The 16,842-nt window shown below is 51.1% G+C and overlaps 1 protein-coding gene across 1 annotated transcript in view; it reads left to right on the top strand.

Moving 5' to 3' along the window:
* Positions 1-16,842, top strand: part of ZDHHC14 (zinc finger DHHC-type palmitoyltransferase 14) — a 167,048-nt gene that overhangs the window by 138,249 nt on the left and 11,957 nt on the right. Inside the window, 1 exon segment of the mRNA XM_070417412.1 lies at positions 13,191-13,328. Coding sequence (XP_070273513.1) covers positions 13,191-13,328 — 138 coding nt within the window.

The following is a 16,842-nucleotide window of genomic DNA, read 5'->3' as shown; positions in this document are numbered from 1 at the left end:
AATTGTGAGCACTGTTGCTGTGATTAATGCTGCTCTCTTCATACTTTTGATTGGCTTTCCCTGGACAGTTTCTTGATCTCCCATAGCAGAGGTTCTCAACCTGTGGGCCGTGACCCCTTTGGGGGTTGAACGACCCTTTCACAGGGGTCGCCTAAGACCATCGGAAAACATATATAATCACATATTGTTTTTGTGATTAATCACTATGCTTTAATTATGTTCAATTTGTAACAATGAAATTGGGGGTCACCACAACATGAGGAACTGTGTTAAAGGGTCTCGGCATTAGGAAGGATGAGAACCACTGTCCTATAGCCATCTGCGGTGGGAGGACCAAAAGCATACCTGGTCCTCCATGTGAGGGCACATCGGGGTTTCTACAGGGACACTGACAGCCTTGTTTGGTTTCTCATACCCTTCCTGGGGACTCCAGCTCAGGCCCATCTTGAGGACATTTTTAAGCCAACACATCACAGTGGCTTAAGTATCTTCAGGGGAACAATCTAGGGATTTTCAGGACCCTTTTGGGAGCTGTAATTCTGCTGTTACATATATTATGGGATGGAATGTATGTAAGTTACACTTTTTCACATAAAATCTTCTGATTTGCACACCTTCCCCTGGAGTCCAAAGACTTTGTCCAGCTGCTACGTATAGTAGGGAGTTAACTTCACACTCCCTTCTCTTTACCATTTGTGGAATGTCTACCAGACACCTGACTGCTTCTGCTCATTCATTTGTTGGTCTCAGTCCTCGTGTCTTATTTCTAGGCTAGATGCCTAATCATGACACATGACACATGACACAGCTTTCTTCCCTGTCTCATAGTGTTTTAAAAATCCCTTTGGGTTATTATAAAACACTTTCTAAAAGGTCATCTAATTCTCTCATATGTTCCCTCCATCGCCCACAGGTTTACATGTTCCTTAAAGGACCCTGAGGAATTAGGTGTAAAATCCCCTTACAAAATGAAGTGTCGACCCCAGTGAACGGTGCACTTCTCCTCTGGTATAACTGCTTCAGACGGTCTCCTCTCTCGTAGAAACCACCAGCTGGGAAAATCAGAGTCCCTAGTCTGGAATGGCCAGGAGCCTTCCGCAACCGACGCGATAAATCCCAGTCCCGTGGCAGTCAGCTCTCACAGCCAAGCATACTGGGCGCCTGTAACTGGGAGAACAGTGAAGGGAAAGGAGAGGAAGGGGATGTTTGGGGGTGGCGTCAAGAGGAGGAACACTTGCCCAGCCAGTGTTTCTCAGTGGTTGAGCGTCGACCTGTGAACTGGGAGGTCACGGTTCAATTCCTGGTCGGGGCACATGCCTGGGTTGAGGACGCCATCCCCAGCTGATCAGTGATTCCCTTTCATCATTGATGTTTCTATCTCTCTCCCTTCCTCTCTGAAGTTAATAAAAATAAATATATTTAATGAATAAGTAAAAAGAGGAGAAACACTGGACCAAAAGCCCATTGCCAACAGCTGCCTCTGAGCATCATGTGGTGGTCCTAGGGCTGAAGCTTGCACCCCCACCCCCGACCGGGGGCCGCACCGTGGAGGAAGGTGGAATGAGTAGCTACAGTTGGTTGTCAGATGCAGCTGCTCACAGCCCTCCTGGGAAACCACCGCTGCTTCCGACCCATCCAGCTCAGGTCTCCCGTTCACTGAGCTCCGTTCCGGCCTCTGTGGGGCCCATTAGCAGACCAGCGAGGTGGACCTCCCGCCTTCGGGAATAGCGTGGAAAGCAGGCGTCTCCGGCTGGGAGGTGTAATGGCAGGGCCGGCCACTAGTTTATTTTTAGATGGAAAGTTGTTATTGAAGGGATTCTACTCTTCGTAGCCAGGGTGAAACATACGTGATGTGCTGAGAGCTGGGGCTGCCACTGGCTTCCCTTCCCTTAGTAACCGCTGGCTTTGGGTTGATCCTTTCTAGGCTCACAAGTAAACGTAGCTTTGCGCTGGGAGCGGAGAGAGGGAAATGCCGTTTCCCAGACGGTTTGGAAGAGTGAACTCTGGTGCAAATACAGAACCTGTGGGCAGAGCCAGTGACGGGGACATGGCTCTAAGACAGACGCAGGCCCGAGTCCTGGTGCTGGCGTTGAGTCAACTGGCCCCTGGGCAGGTGATCTGACCACCCCCCACCCCCACCCCCGACTTTTCCCACCCCTGCACGAGGGGTTACCCCGGAGCTGCCTCCGAGGTGTCTTTAGGGTTAAGGGAGATAGCGCCCAGCAAGCACCCAGGAAGCCCGGCACCCACACCGGGCTCAGGACTGCTTGTCATGAATGCTGCTGCCATGAGTAACAGGACAGATGCTGCCGCACCTCCCAAATGCTGCAGAGCGCGAGGCTTGTCCCCACAGCGGCCGGGCCGTTGCTGCAGCCTGGCGGGACTAGGTGATGGTCGCACTGAAGCGGATGCCTCTCTCCCTGGCTTCGTCACCTGTTTCCGCCTCTCTCTCATTCTTTCTCTCTCTAGGTCTCTCTCTATGTTGCCATCGCGTTGCTCTGCGCACTCAAAACAGAGTGTTTGGGCTGTTGTCCATCCGGCACAACCAGCAGCCGGGCAGTGGGGCCAGCTCTGCCCTCGCAGCCCCAGGCTCCCTCCGTCGTTAAAGCAGAGTCACCGGGGCCAGGGAAGCACACGTGCACCGTGAGGTCCTTGCAGACTGACTGCGTGTGTCCTGAAATCCCACATGAGTCCCCACCCCTGCCCTGACCAGGGGGCTCTGGGTCAGGACCCAGCTAACTGGCCAGGCGGAGGCAGCTTGGCCTGGAACTGAGAGGTGGCCTCCGGATTCAGCAGCCGCCTGGCCCCAGACCCCGCCCTGCCTGGGCCCTGCCTGGGAGGGCCCTCTCTGCACTGCAGGCCACATCTGGGGGAGACGATGGTGCTGAAGCCTGAGGCCATGGCAGCCCTGGGAGCTCAGCAGTGCAGACTTTTGGAGAGGGGGTGCTGGTCCCATTTTCTCCTGTCCCCTCTGTCATTTCTGGAGTGGGGGCACGAAGGACCTCCAGAGGCCCTCTGCGGGGACTTGATGTCCTTTGCTCTTGTTTTTGGAAGAGCTTCACCCTTGTCTTTAAAATCCTTCTGTCCCCTCTCTCACTCCCACCTCTGTTGCTGCGCTTTCTCTCCTGAACACCTCGCTCCGCGCTCTCCCTCTGCCCCTCAGCACCCGCCCCATCCAGCTGCTTCCTGTGGGATGTGGGCCCCTGAGCTGGGCCTGCAGACATCCTGTGTGTGTGCTCTGCCGGGCCCCCGCTGCCCAGGGAGCCCCTTTCTGCGTCGCAGCTGTGCCTGTACTGAGAGGTGTGCATCCGAGAGCCACAGGCAGCTTCCCTCTGGTCTGCGTGCAGGCAGCACCTGGGGTTGCCTTTTAACTGTTTGGGTGGTGAGAAGGCCGTTCCCTTCCCATAGGAAAGCCCGTCACTCGAAAGGAATGGAGTGACCTGGCACATGTATCCCACCAGAAGCCGAAACAGACAGGGCTGTGCTGTGCACCTCGTCTCCAGGATCCTGGTTTTCACTCCCGTTTAATGCGCACCTGTGTGTCAGGCGCTGTGCTCACAGCTGGTGCATCAAAGTAAAAGGCAGTCCCCACCATCATCATTAAAAACAGACCAAGGAGAGCTGAAGGGAGAAAGCATTATATGTATCATGTTACGTGGGTCAGAGAGAGCAATGAGAGTAAAGACTACAGTGAGCAATGTAGTCATCAAAATACACGTACCAAATAACACGGCGTCAAGATACAGAGAGTAAAGTGTGTTAGGAAATGCAAGGGTAATTCGGTATAAACATAATGCTAGTGAGAAACAGTAGCCTAACTCCAGTTTTGATGGCTCGGATAAGCACACTGAAAGGATAAAATGATATCATTCTTAAGTAGATGCTGAACTTTGTTTCTGCAAAGTGTACTTACCTTTTTAAACTGTTTGTAGAACATTTACAAAAAGTAATCATGAGGCCACACAAAAATTTCTAACTTCCTAAAAAGCAAATGTCGCACAGACTATGTAGCTGATGACACAACAATAAAACTAGAAATCAGCCACAAAGATATAATATACAAACCTAACCAATTGTAATATTTTTTAAAACTTTACATCATAACTCCTGGGCGACAGAAACTTTGAAATTGCAAGTATAGAATAGTTAGGGAATGACCATAAGGACCATGCAAAAGAAAACTCTATGCCAGTCAGAATTCTAAGTTTTAAACACACAAAACAGTTAACCTAAGCAGGAAAGTAATTGTTTGGAAACTATCAGGTAGCTCAAAAAATGAAGGAAAAGGCTGGAGAATCGGGCTCGGAAGCCAGGGAGAGCCTGGGAAGGCTGGGTGGCTGCCCCAAGCCGGTCACATCAGCGACAGGACAGCACAGGAGGTGGCAGGACCACAAGCAAGGTGTGTGTCCCCACCCTGGGCTCTAACTCCGCTGCTGACGTCCGATTAGAACTGTGACTCCCTCTGGGAGGCCCGTGAGTGCTGGCTTCGGAGGTCTGGCCAGAGCATCTGGGCCTGTTTCATTCTACAACCAGGCCCTGCCCCACTCCCAGCTTGTATAATGGGGCGGGAGAGTGGGGCCTCGCCTGGCACCTATTTTGGGGTTCTCCCCAAACAGGAAGTTTGCTTGGATGGTGGATAATCCGTGAAATAAGAAGTTTTTAAAAGTCGAGTACAAAAAAAACACAAAACCGAACTTAGAAGCAAATAAACAAACACAGCATCCATCTCAAGATAGAAAAAGAATAGCAAAATAAACCGGGGAGGTGGGGGCGGGGGGAGAGGAGGAAGAAAACAGTCACCCAGAAAAAAAGCGACCACAGAACTAATTCTGTAGAAAACAAACAACAAAAAGGTAAACTTCTGGTGAAACTGAAAGAAAAGAACAAAGTGAAAATAGCAGATTCAAATGAGATAAATGTAGGTTTTTTTTACTTGTTGGAAAATACACTATTTTGTACACCAATTGAAATGAAAATCCCAATGAAACATTGTTTTATGGGAAATTAACCAGAGAACAAGAGGAAAACTTAACTAGATGACTAACAGGGGAAAGCTGAGAAGTTTATTGAAGAATTCGCCAGAGAGGCGTGGCTCCCCGTGTTCTGAGGAGTGTTTCGAGCTGAGAGCACCTGGACGGCCTTTCAGCTCATTTCAGCAAGACAGTGAACCCCAAAACCGGACAGAAATGAGATGCAGAAAAGGGAAAAGAGATTCTCATTTATAAATGCACGTCAGAGCCGGCGTGATGGCATAGCCAGCTTCATCCAGAAGGGATCCGTCATTCTGACAGAGAAAGGCGTATTCCAGGAATGCGATGATTTTCTAATGTTCCTGAACCTATTAATTTATCAGTAAGTCAGAGGCCGGAAGTGTGTGATCGTGATCATGGACACCGCAGCCTGGCCTCTGTTTCTAGCTCTGATCCTCGGACCACTGAGGCTGGAGGCGTGGCCGGCAGGATCTCGGCTGGGCTGCGTGACCTTGGCCCTGGGACATCGCTCCCAGGCTTCTGTCACCTCACCTGGCAGAGAGACTGCAGGCGCCATTCAGGCCACTAATGAGCTGATCTTAAACGAGGGGGAGGATCCTGGGCTGTCCATGGGCCACCGTGATCACAAGTGCCCTGTAGAGAAGATGGAGAGATTCCAAGTAGAAGGAGGAGGAGCTCACGGTGCAGCTTGAAGATGGGGGGGGGGGGGGGGGGGGGGGGGGCATGGGAAGGGGAGAGGAAGAGAATCCTGCCAACCGCACCAGCTTGGGAGGCCCGAGGCCTGCACCCCGCCCGTGTGATCTCAGCCTGGAGAGACCCTGAGCTGGGCTCCTGACGGCTAACGTTTCCAAGCCATAGATTGGTGTTGTTTAAGGCCACTGCATTCGTGGTAATTTGCTCTTTAGCAATAGAAAACTAATGAAGAATATTCCTTTAACATGATTTTTTCAAAGCTAACTTTTTCAAAAAATAATAAAATACTTTATTATTTACATTAAAGTTAGGAACAAATTAGGATGCCCACTATCACTGCTAATATGTAACATTTCTAGCTTTTCTAATTAACATGGTAGGATGAGAAAGCTATGAACATATAACCATCAAAAATGAGCAGACACTATTATCACTTTCTTATAGATGATGAGAAAACCAACAGTAACAGTACCAACAAACATGAGAGCTAGTTTTTTAAGTTTAGTAGGTTTTTTAGACACCAAATAAATGCAATAAAATAGTGTACTGTGTATCAGGAACCACGGTAGAAGTCAAGACACAGTGTCTCCACAAAGTTATTTATAAACTCAATGCAATTTGAGGCAGGGGACACGATAAGATAATAGTAAAGTTCAACTCAAAGACCAAGCCAGCCACAATAACCAACAGCACTTTGGATAAAGAACGATGCAGTGTTAGACAGTATGAAGGCCGAAGTGTGTTCCTAACCCACAGATCAGCTGGAGTGGCTCATGTGTGTATGTGTGTGAGTGGTTTCTGCTTTGTCCACTTCCGTTCTCCAAGTCTCCAAAGTGACCATTACGTGCACAGCTCTTGCTAGAGAGGGCCTTGCAGCTGCTGGGGAAGGCTGTGGGAGAGGAGTGCACAGTGGGGTGCGCTCAAGGCTATGGGGGGGCGTCTTTGAGAGACCAGATTTCTCTGTGCCGGTCACTACGCCAAGTGTCACGGCATTGGTAGGAGTTACTGGGTTGAAGAAGAGTGAGAAGCCCAGCAGGTAGACAGGCGGACAGGACAGTAGGACGGAGGCTCAGAGACCAGTCGGGAGGAGCAGGGGTGTTTGGAAGCAGTGGAAGAGGCAAATCACCGAGATTGTCTGCTACTCGCGGAGGCTGCCCCTGGGATTTCTGCTCCTGAGGGGGCCCCGAGCCTTCGAGTTGGCCTGTCAACTCTCCTTAGCGTCTCTGGTTGAAGCAGCAGAGCCTGTGCATGCTTTGGATTCAAGCGACCTGTTATGTTTCCTCCCTCCCATTCCGTGTCCCCTCCGGAAGGCTCCTGCGTGCCTCAGCCTGGCCCATAACTGTCCCCACCTCTGACTTGAAATGAGCGCATACAGTCACGAGATCTGTCAGCGGAAGACAAAGTGGGAGGTTCTTCTTCTCACAGATCATCTATGGTGGGGCCCGGGGGTTCCACGAGACTTGCACGACAGAGAAGTCGGGGAACGTTGCCATCGCTGTGAGGCAACTCGCACTTTGCAAGACTTAGAGGGAGCCAGACTCATCCATGGCTGTGCAGGAGGCGGCCGTTTTCGTAAGAGGTTTTAGTCGTCGATACGACGAGCTCAGAGCCAGGTGTACCCCCTGTAAGCAGGCAGATAAGACTTGGGCATGGATGTTGGCGCTGACTTCTTCCTGGTTTCCTTATGAGCAGCTCAGCTGTTTCTCAGAAAGAGGTGGTTTTCATTCCAGCTCATTATCAGTGATTCAGTGTGAGTAGCTCCGGGGACAGGCGACACATTCCAGGTCACCTTTCTGACTCACTCGGCTGTAAGTTGACATTCTTTCCTGGAAGCCGTTCCCTTCCTCTTGTGTCAAATTAAAACCGTTCCCAGTTGTCAGGGCGCTGTTTTCTCTGTCTCTTCCTGCCAGTTCTCATTTCCTGCCTTTCACAGCGGCTCCCTCTCCGTCCCTGGCTGCCCCAGATCCTCTCAGTCCTGCTCTGTCCCCCTCGAGTCTCCACGCTGTAGCTGGAGCCACGCTTTTGTTTCAGCCTGATAACCCCCCTCCCCACCCCCTCCTCCCGGCAGGCTCCTTCTCAACCAGGAGTTACTTCCATGAACATTAAAATTGCAAGAGAGGCAATAACCGAAATACAATGAAATCCCACCAAGTCTTTAATCGCTCAGAATAATCTCCTTCATGACATGTTTGTTAGGGTCTAAGTACATGTAAGTAGGTATGAATTCCTTAGATGGAATACCCGCGTCCAGGAGTCTGCATTTTAGCAAACCGCCAGGCGATTCTTAGCAAGTGTGAGAGCCTGGGCAGGGACTCTGCCCCCGTCCGGGTCCGCCATCAAGCCCAGGCCTTGGGGATGCGTGGGGATGGCCACCTGTCACAGAGCAGGGCTTCTGTGTTTACCCCCCCGAGAAGTGCTCGCCTCACTGCTGCCTGCGATGGTCAGACTGCAGCTCTGCTTCGATACCCAGAGAAGCCACGGGCAATCACGTCACGAAAGTCTCTCTCTGCGTCTCCGTCTGTCACCTGTTCGCCCTGCTCTGCCTCCCCCGACGGGGGCTCCTGGCCGGTGTCTGGGGAGTGCGTGTGCTCATCTCTGAGTCTCACCCCCTTTCGCATCCCGAAGTCCGTCTTTGTCTCAGGTTTATGTCTCCAGGTCAGACCCAGAACATCTGAGGGAACGGAAGTACAGGCTGGGGCAAAATTGGTTTGCAGTTGTGCGTACTCAAAACAGAGTTCATTCTTATATTATCCTGTATTAGTTATTGTATTAGTTTCCACACAAAGAACTTGGATTTCGCTAAAAGTTTTGGAACAGCGTGAATTATTTAGTGTCTAAGAATGTGGTCCTCTAGCACTTAAGTCAGTTAAAGATTTTTTAATATATATTCTTATTGATTTCAGAGAGGAAAGGAGAGGGAGAGAGAGATAGAAACATCAATGATGAGAAAGAATCATTGATCAACTGCCTCCTGCAGGTCCCCCACTGGGGATCAAGCCCGCAACCCGGGCATGTGACCTGACCAGGAATTGAACCGTGACCTCCTGGTTCAGAGGTCGACGCTCAACCACTAAGCCACGCCGGCCGAGCTAATGTCCTAGGTTTAAAGAAACATCCTTTTCCACTTCATACCTTTAAGAACATTTAACTTCATTAAAATCTAATTACCATTCAAAGTAGGAGTTTCACATTTCAGTTGCATGTTTACATCTATTGTTTCACACACCTCAGCCACTCGTGGAGAGCGGAGTCGGATATGATCCCTTCTCCTGACCACGCTGAGGCCCAGGCTCCCCGAGCCCACGCCGACGGGCAGTCCAACATGTCCAGCCTGCGCTGGGCCTGAGGTTCTCATCTCTCCCTGCATCCCACTCTCCAGGGCCTACGTTAGAGCCCAGCTTCTGGGACATTTCAAATTCTGAACATTTTGAATACTTTTCCCTTAATATTTCAATGGATTTTCCTGTCCCCTCCAATGTTAATACTTCTTCGTTTCTCCTTGTTTTTAAGGGCTCTTTTTTATATTCCGTCTCTCCCAGAAATGAAACCTTCATTTAACCATTAACTGCCACACGTCCAAAACGGAAACCATCCCCACACGCCACAATATTTGAATTTGCGTCTATAGAGCTTGTGGCGGACAAAGGATCGGGGCAGGTGTCACTCCGCCCAATGCCTGCGGGGCCTGGGGCACCTCCTCACCTCCCTGGGAGCTCCCTCTGGTGGAAAGTGTGGGCTGTGGTCAAGGATAAATGCAATAATGACGTCACGGGCGCTCAGTGGGCGGTAGTTTTCCTCGTCGTTAATGATGTCCTTTTCGTTATACCTAGAGTTTGGGGCTAACAAAATAGGATGTATCGCCTTTTCCTAGACTATGGTTCCACGGGCCATTTTAAAGGAACCTTCTTCCCCACTTGGAATCTGAGGGCAGGTGACTTTTCGGAACTGCTGCCCCCACTGGAACTCCCCCGATGCCTCTGGGTCCCCGTAATGTCCTGTGAGCTGTGGTTACTAACCACCTCTGCCTCCGCTGGGAGCTAGAGGCCCCGTCTCTCCGGAGCTGATTCACGTGAACAGAACAGCCGTCTGCTCAGCCCTTTTAGCTCGAGTCACCGTTGCCCAGCGCTCAGCCCTCCCGAACAGATTCACATTTCACAGGCCCCTGCCTTTCCTGCCCTCGGCGCCCGAATCTTACCTTTGCTGTCACTCTCCAGTGCAGCGGTTCTCAACCTGTGGGTCGCGACCCCTTTGGCAATCGAACAACCCTTTCACAGGGGTCACCTAAGACCATCCTGCATATCAGATATTTACATGACGATTCATAACAGTAGCAACATTACAGTTATGAAGTAGCAACAAAAATACTTTTATGGTTGGGTCACAACATGAGGAACTGTATTTAAAGGGCCAGAAGGTTGAGAACCACTGCCCCAGTGTCTCCCCCTGGCAGCAGGAGCCGCGGTCAGAAACACTAAGGGCCGTTGAAGACGTCTCCCCTCACTTAGAGCATATTGGGGGCGACTGCTCCCTGCCAGGCACTTGCATAGGGGCCAGGGCGACTGGGGTGATGAGAAATGATTTCTCACTTCACAACCTCACCTGGGGAAGGAGAGGAAACCCACAGACTATCCCAGGGCAGTGAGATGCTAACAGGTGTGAGCAGTGCGCGTGCACACACACACACACACACACACACGCTGACTCGGATCTCTGTGATTAGAGAACCTTCTAGGTGTAGCGCTCCCCCCTGCCGCCCCAACCCTCCCCGCCCCCCCCCCCCCCCCCCCCCCAGGCTCTGTTCCTATGCGGCCTCTTAGGGAATAGCTCCCAGGAATCCTGCTGAGATGTGGAGCACAGAGACCCTCCCTTTGGCTGGAGCATCTTCAGAACCAAGGATGTGGATGTGGCAATGACTCCCAAGTGCTTTTTCAAAGACCCACCCATCGCACATGCACCGCCCCGCCCCCCCCCCCCCCCCGCCTGCCCCCCAGGACAGAGCACACCCCGTCAGTGTTTCCACAGAAATGCACACACCGACCTCTACTAATAGTTGTTTGAAACGTCTCAGATGTTGTGGTTGCACGCAGCTCACGCTGCCAGCTGTCGGCGCCCCCCCCCCCCTCCAGATGTTGTCCCTTCCAGCCAGTGGCTGCTTCAGCCAGGCCCCCAGGAGCCATGCCCGTGTCAGCTCGTGCCCAGATTCGATGCTCTTCCTCCCTGGAAACCACGTAACACGAACATCAGCCTCCCGTTCAGACCGGCCCCAGGCAGCTCCGGGCTTCCCCCACTCCCTGGAGCCGAGGCCGGGCATTCAGAGCAGAACCGTGTGGGACTGGGCGAGCCACCCCCACGCCCTCACCCCGTCCCAGTTTATCCTCGACCCATGAAGGGAGGATGTGTGTGGTGGGAGCAGCCTGATTTCCACACTGAGTTAGGTTTCCCTGTTAGAGTCCATGCCTGGGACTGAGGAGTATTTGGAGTCTGAGAATAAGGGTCCCCCATGAAGAAGGCAAGGAACGCCTGGAAGCCAGGCACTGTGGCCTTTTTCCTTCGCGGCAGCCTCGCCCCGGATCCTGCCGGTGCTGGCGCCTGCTCACTGGTGGCACTGGTGTTTGGTGGTCCAGGTCTGTATGTCAGCTCTGTGACATCGGGCGATGCGCTTGCTCGCCTGGGTGTCCTGTTGGTGGTAAGAAGGTTCATTCATTTATGTGACAGATATTTGTTAATGGCTCAGAGTAGGGTGGGCAGTGAAAAGCAAATAAATAACTAAGATAATTTTAGATAACAGTGGGAGTTGCTGATGGGACTTGCTCGTGGATGGGATGTGAGGGGGAGGGAAAGAACGGAGTCAAGAATGGTGCCTGGGCCCCGGCCACATGGCTCAGTTGGTCGGAGTGTCATCCCATTTACCATAAAGGTTGCGGGTTCGAACCCTGGTCAGGGTGTGTATGGGAGGCAACCGATCTCTCTCTCTCTCTCAAAATCAATAAAAACGTATCTTCAAGATTAAAGGGGGGAAAAGGTGGGATTCTGGGTTGACAGAAAGGAGGCGGGAAGTGGGAAGAGGAATGTGTTTGGGGAGGGATAAGGGAAGTTCTCTCTGGGGTCAAGGCTGAGATAGCAGGTGGCTCAGCAGGAGGCTGTTGCTGAAGGCGGCATGTGGCCACTTTGGCGCCATCGGGTAGAGCTGGTGTTGGAACTTGGGGTAGAGAGATTGCCCGTGAGAGCAGGTGTCCATGGAGGGGGAGAGGCAGCCTGGCACTGTGTGGGGCCCACGCTGTTAACTATGCCCCCACGCCCTGCTGTCCTCTGCAGCTGTGAGCTCTGGAAGAGGCTCAGCCTCCACAGTGGGATGTGGAGTCGGCCTCACAGCTGGAGTGGAGGCTCCGTCCCGGGCCTCTGGCCCAGCCTCCACGCCTCTCCATTTCCTGCGCTCCTGGGTAGAGAAGGAAGAGGTCTCCCAAGACAACAGCCTCAGAGTCTTGGGAAAATCTGGCTGATCCGCGTGTCTTCTCTTTGCCCTTCTGCGCGTGGACCTCGCCACTGCGCAGCCTGTGTGGTCACCGACGTGGGAAATGACATAGTTGGACTCGGGTTCCCTTCCCAGCTGCCCTCGGAGCCCGGCACTCCCATGGACGCCGGTCAGAACTGCTTTCCTTTGAGGGCCAGCAGCTAAGAGGCCACTGGCTTGTCACCAGGACCGTGACGCTGAGATTTCTCTCCAGATCCTCTGCGAGGACTGGCTGCTTCTCGTGACTCAGTGGTTGAACGTCCGTCAACCTATGAACCAGGAGATCACGGGTTCAATTCCCAGTCAGGACAGCTGCCCGCATTGTGGGCCCAATCCCCAGTAGGGGGCGTGCAGGAGACAGCCGATCCATGGTTCTCTCTCATCATGGAAGTTTCTATCTCTCCCCGACTCCCTTCTTCTCTGAAATCAATAACAATATATTTTTTAAAATAATAATAATATCAGTTCTTCTCTGACTATTGAAATAGCGGAGACATTTCTTAGGAAATAATTGTCATTGGGATGGGAGGCCAGGGATTGTCCCTCTGTCCTGTCCTGGCCCCTTGGGACCTCTCGGTATGGTCACCATGAGAACCTGTACCCACGAAGGCGGGGACCCCACACCATCCTGCCCAGCACTGACGTCAGAGGTGCTGGTACCCTCTTAAGGAAAGACAGTTCTGTGAACCAGAGCCCTTATATTTGCATTTGTTTTGTTTTTTACCAAAGGGTGAAATCTTACTTTTCTCATTGTAATGAGAATAAATGTATACTCTTTGTTTCCTTTAAACAGACAAGTTCTGTGGAAAGAATAATCATGTTCTTGAAATGTCTTCATGTTAAGCCTTGCTCTGAGTGGCTCGTGTGTAAATACGTAGTCGTGTTATTTTTGTTATATTGTCGGCATTGGGTGGGGAGGGAGGGAGGCTCCTTCATGTAAAAAGACACTTGATTAATTGATTCCCCTTTTTTTTCTTTTCTGCCTCTCTTTTCAGAACGGTTTGATCACCACTGTCCCTGGGTAGGCAACTGTGTGGGGAAAAGAAACTACAGATTTTTTTATATGTTTATTTTATCTCTGTCTTTTCTGACAGTCTTTATATTTGCATTCGTTATCACCCACGTCATTCTTCGTAAGTATGCTGGCGCAATCAGATTACGTATGTAACCATTTGCCCGACTTCGGTTTTCTGATTTAGGTTTGATTTACTATTTTGATCATTCCAGGCTTTCTCTTCCTTCTCTCCACCCCCCTTCTCCCTGTCCCCTCCTCACTTCCAGCTGCCCCCCCCCCTTTGCTTCTGCCTTCCTCCCTCCCACCTCAGCCCCCTCCTTTCCACTCCCCAACCCCCATCCTTCCAGGGGCAGCGGCCTGGTCACACCTGGGGCAGGCTCCCCACTTTCTCCTTGATACTTGCCCCTATTCCCACCTCAGTGACTGCACTTTCTCGTCCGCTAGGGGGTCCCCTGGAAGAATCACCCCCACATTTTCTCAAAGGATATTGTGCTGCACTAGTCACGGGGCTTTTTAATTTTTAACGTGATGTCTACTTCAGCAGAGCAGTCGCCTCCCTAGAAAAAGGTGTCTGGGGATAAAGCCTGGGTTTTCTTGCGCACAGAGCAAATGTTAAAGGCACACTCTGGAGAAGATGTTCAGTTATCTGCTGGAACATGAGGAAGCTACGGCGGGCATTGAAAGGAAGCAACCTGATTAAAAATGGGATTTGGATGTAAAGAACTTTGATATATGTATTTGCCTAAGCAAACGGCATTTTTCATTCCCCATTCTGAAGGCCGTAACTGTTTCTTTTGTCTCTTGGCCTTTTACTTTCCTACAATAGGCAGTGATGAGAAGGAAGTTAATTGGCTTTGAACTATAAATTTAAGCCTTTAAACTCCCATTACAGTGCCATTAGCAACATTAAAGACCAGCGGGGCCTCTTGTCCACATTCCTGAAGGACAGCCACCCATTAGCAAGTACAGAGCCTCTTTCTGGAATGTTCCAGGAGGTATCTGAGTACATGCCTCACTTTCTTCCCAAGCAGCAGCTCTCAAACCACAAAGTGGGTGCACTGAGGCTGCAGCCAGAAATGTTTCCTCCCTTCTCTCCAGGGGGCCCGTGTGGGCCTTTATGGGGCTGGGGAAGTAGATAGTAAGGAAAGTTTCACATTAGTTCTTTTTCTTTTTAAATATATTTTTATTGATATCAGAGAGGAAGGGAGAGGGAGAAAGAGATGGAAACATCAGTGATGAGAGAGAATCATGGATCGGCTGCCTCCTGCACACCCCACACAGGGGATCGAGCCTGCAACCCGGAATCGATCATGACCTCCTGGTTCATAGGTCAACGCTCAACTGCTGAGCCATGCCAGTCGGACTCATATTAGTTCTTTTTAGATATTGGTCAATTTTGGACATTAAATGGAGGACCCCAAAATTTCAACAGCATTTTAAATCCTAGTTCCCATTTTTAGAAATCCCTCCATCTGAAGGTGACACAGATTTGTAACATATGCCTGAGCGCCATGCCATCACTTGGTGGGGCTGCAAGAACAGGGGTGACATTCGTTCAGACCGCCCCCACGCGGCCTGCGGGGATGCCAACATGACTGCAATTTTCAGCCGGATAATGGCAGAAGCAGCCGGGATCCTATCTGTGTAAACAGCCCAAAGAATCAGAGAGAAGACGCGATTACGTACACACCTGTGGAGAGTTAGGTGCTGCTCCAGCACGCTTTCTATGACACTACAAAGCAGTGTTTAAACTTTACATTTTTTTGTTAATCCTCCTCTGAGAATATTTTTTCCACTGATGTTTAGATAGAGTAGAAGGGAAGGGGGGAGGCAGAGAGAGAGAGAAATATCGATGTGAGAGAGACACATCGATTGGTTGCCCTCTAGGGGCCCTGGATAGAGCCTGCAACCAAGGTACATGCCCTTGACCAGAATCAAACCCAAGACCCTTCAGTCCATGGGCCAATGCTCCAACCGCTGAGCAAAACCAGCTAAGGCTAAACATTACATTTTCCTGTCATCTTTAGTAGCCTCAAAATGCTTTCCTATATATATGATCACATTGTATGTATGGCCTTGCCCTTACATTCTGGATAATAAGGGCCCGTTTTTATTTGCTCAGCCACACACACAAATAATTCTGGGAACACACACACACACACACACACACACGAGGCCCCCGCCTGACCACAGCGGGTTGTAATGTACATTTCACTGTCACCTCCTTTACACTTCACTCACCCGAGCTCAGAAAACAGTTTTGCTGTGGCTTCATGCTTGTGTGTTGTTAATCCAGTCTCCACACAAAAAGCACTTGGAACGGATCTGTCCACAAGTTACCCAAATGGATTGTACAAACGCAAATAATGCTTTTCCTCTCCTCTTGCTCTGCACCCCAACACCCCCACCCCACCCCCATTTGGCTTGATCTTAGTCCCCACGACCGCCTAAGATTGCAGCTGGGGAGCTGTCACCCGAGTTCTCCCTGCCAGGTCATGGGGGACGGGGCTGGGAGGGTACCGTGGGGTGAGGATCTGTTATCGCAGATCCCTGACAAGGCGAAGTCTGGAATTCTCACGGAAGAAGGAGAGTTTGGGAAAGTGATACACATTGGGTCCAGGAGGGACAGAGAAATCATTGCTTCAGGTCTCATCTTGCTCAAGGTTGTGTTTGCTCGAAGACCTGCCATGTCCTCCTGCGGGTTTTGCCCTATGGCCCTAGCAGGGATGGAAGAGGAGCCCTAAGCCTTCCTTGTTAGCTCTTCCACGGCTGGCATCCTAGTTCACGAGGCACATCCTCGTGCCTCGTGGTGGCCAGTGGGCGCAGAGAGGAGGGGAGGACGCACAGAGGAGGGAGGACGCACAGAGGGAAAGGGAACTTGAGGAAGAACGTGGAGCCGTCCACTCACAGCCTTCCCATCGCTGGACAGGTTTCCACGCACACAGCGGGGCCTGGGACCCTGCCTGCAACTCCCACGCTGCAGCCACGCCAGCCCCGTGTGCCGCAGGAATGCACTAGGACCATCCTGTTCTGTCAGTCCTCCCTGGTCATCTCATCTCTGCCCCGGGGCCACACCATGTCCCCAAACACAGGGCTCTGCTCAGTACACCAGGGACCCGCATCACCCCCACAGTGGAACAGCCACAGTTCCTCCTATGGGCTGAGTCACAGAAACCATAATGTCAATCCATAAACTAAAGATTGCCTCTCGTCAGATGCATCTTCACTCAAGCTCTTAGAGAAATGTTTTCTGGCACAGACAGCTCACATTAACACGTCTTAAACCCAAAAGGAGCCAGTAGTAGACTTCAGCGTTATGCGTGTGTGTACTCTGGGCGCAGAGAAAGACGTATTTTATATGTAGCCTCATTGCTAGGACCTCCAGGGTCAGGAGTTAACAAACCCTGGGAAAACAGTCTTTCATGAAAGAAGAGAAAAAACCGCATGTAGTATTCTGTTTTCCTATTAAAATGAGGGAAACAAAGGAGTCATCAGAACTACAGTTTATGGGTGAGGATGCAGACATCCATCTGCTTTGACTGAAAACTCATCCTGCAGCTGTTGCCTCTCGTGAATCTGCCATTTTCCTGTTGAGTAACTTCAGTGGCATCGCCATCCAGGCTCCGTGCCCT

Source organism: Myotis yumanensis, unplaced genomic scaffold, assembly GCF_028538775.1.
Source record: "Myotis yumanensis isolate MYYU_CA2020_CCGP unplaced genomic scaffold, mMyoYum1.0.hap1 SCAF_6, whole genome shotgun sequence".
Lineage (NCBI taxonomy): Eukaryota > Metazoa > Chordata > Mammalia > Chiroptera > Vespertilionidae > Myotis > Myotis yumanensis.
Note: the sequence above shows the minus strand (reverse complement) of the source record. Positions and strands in the feature narration are given on the sequence as shown.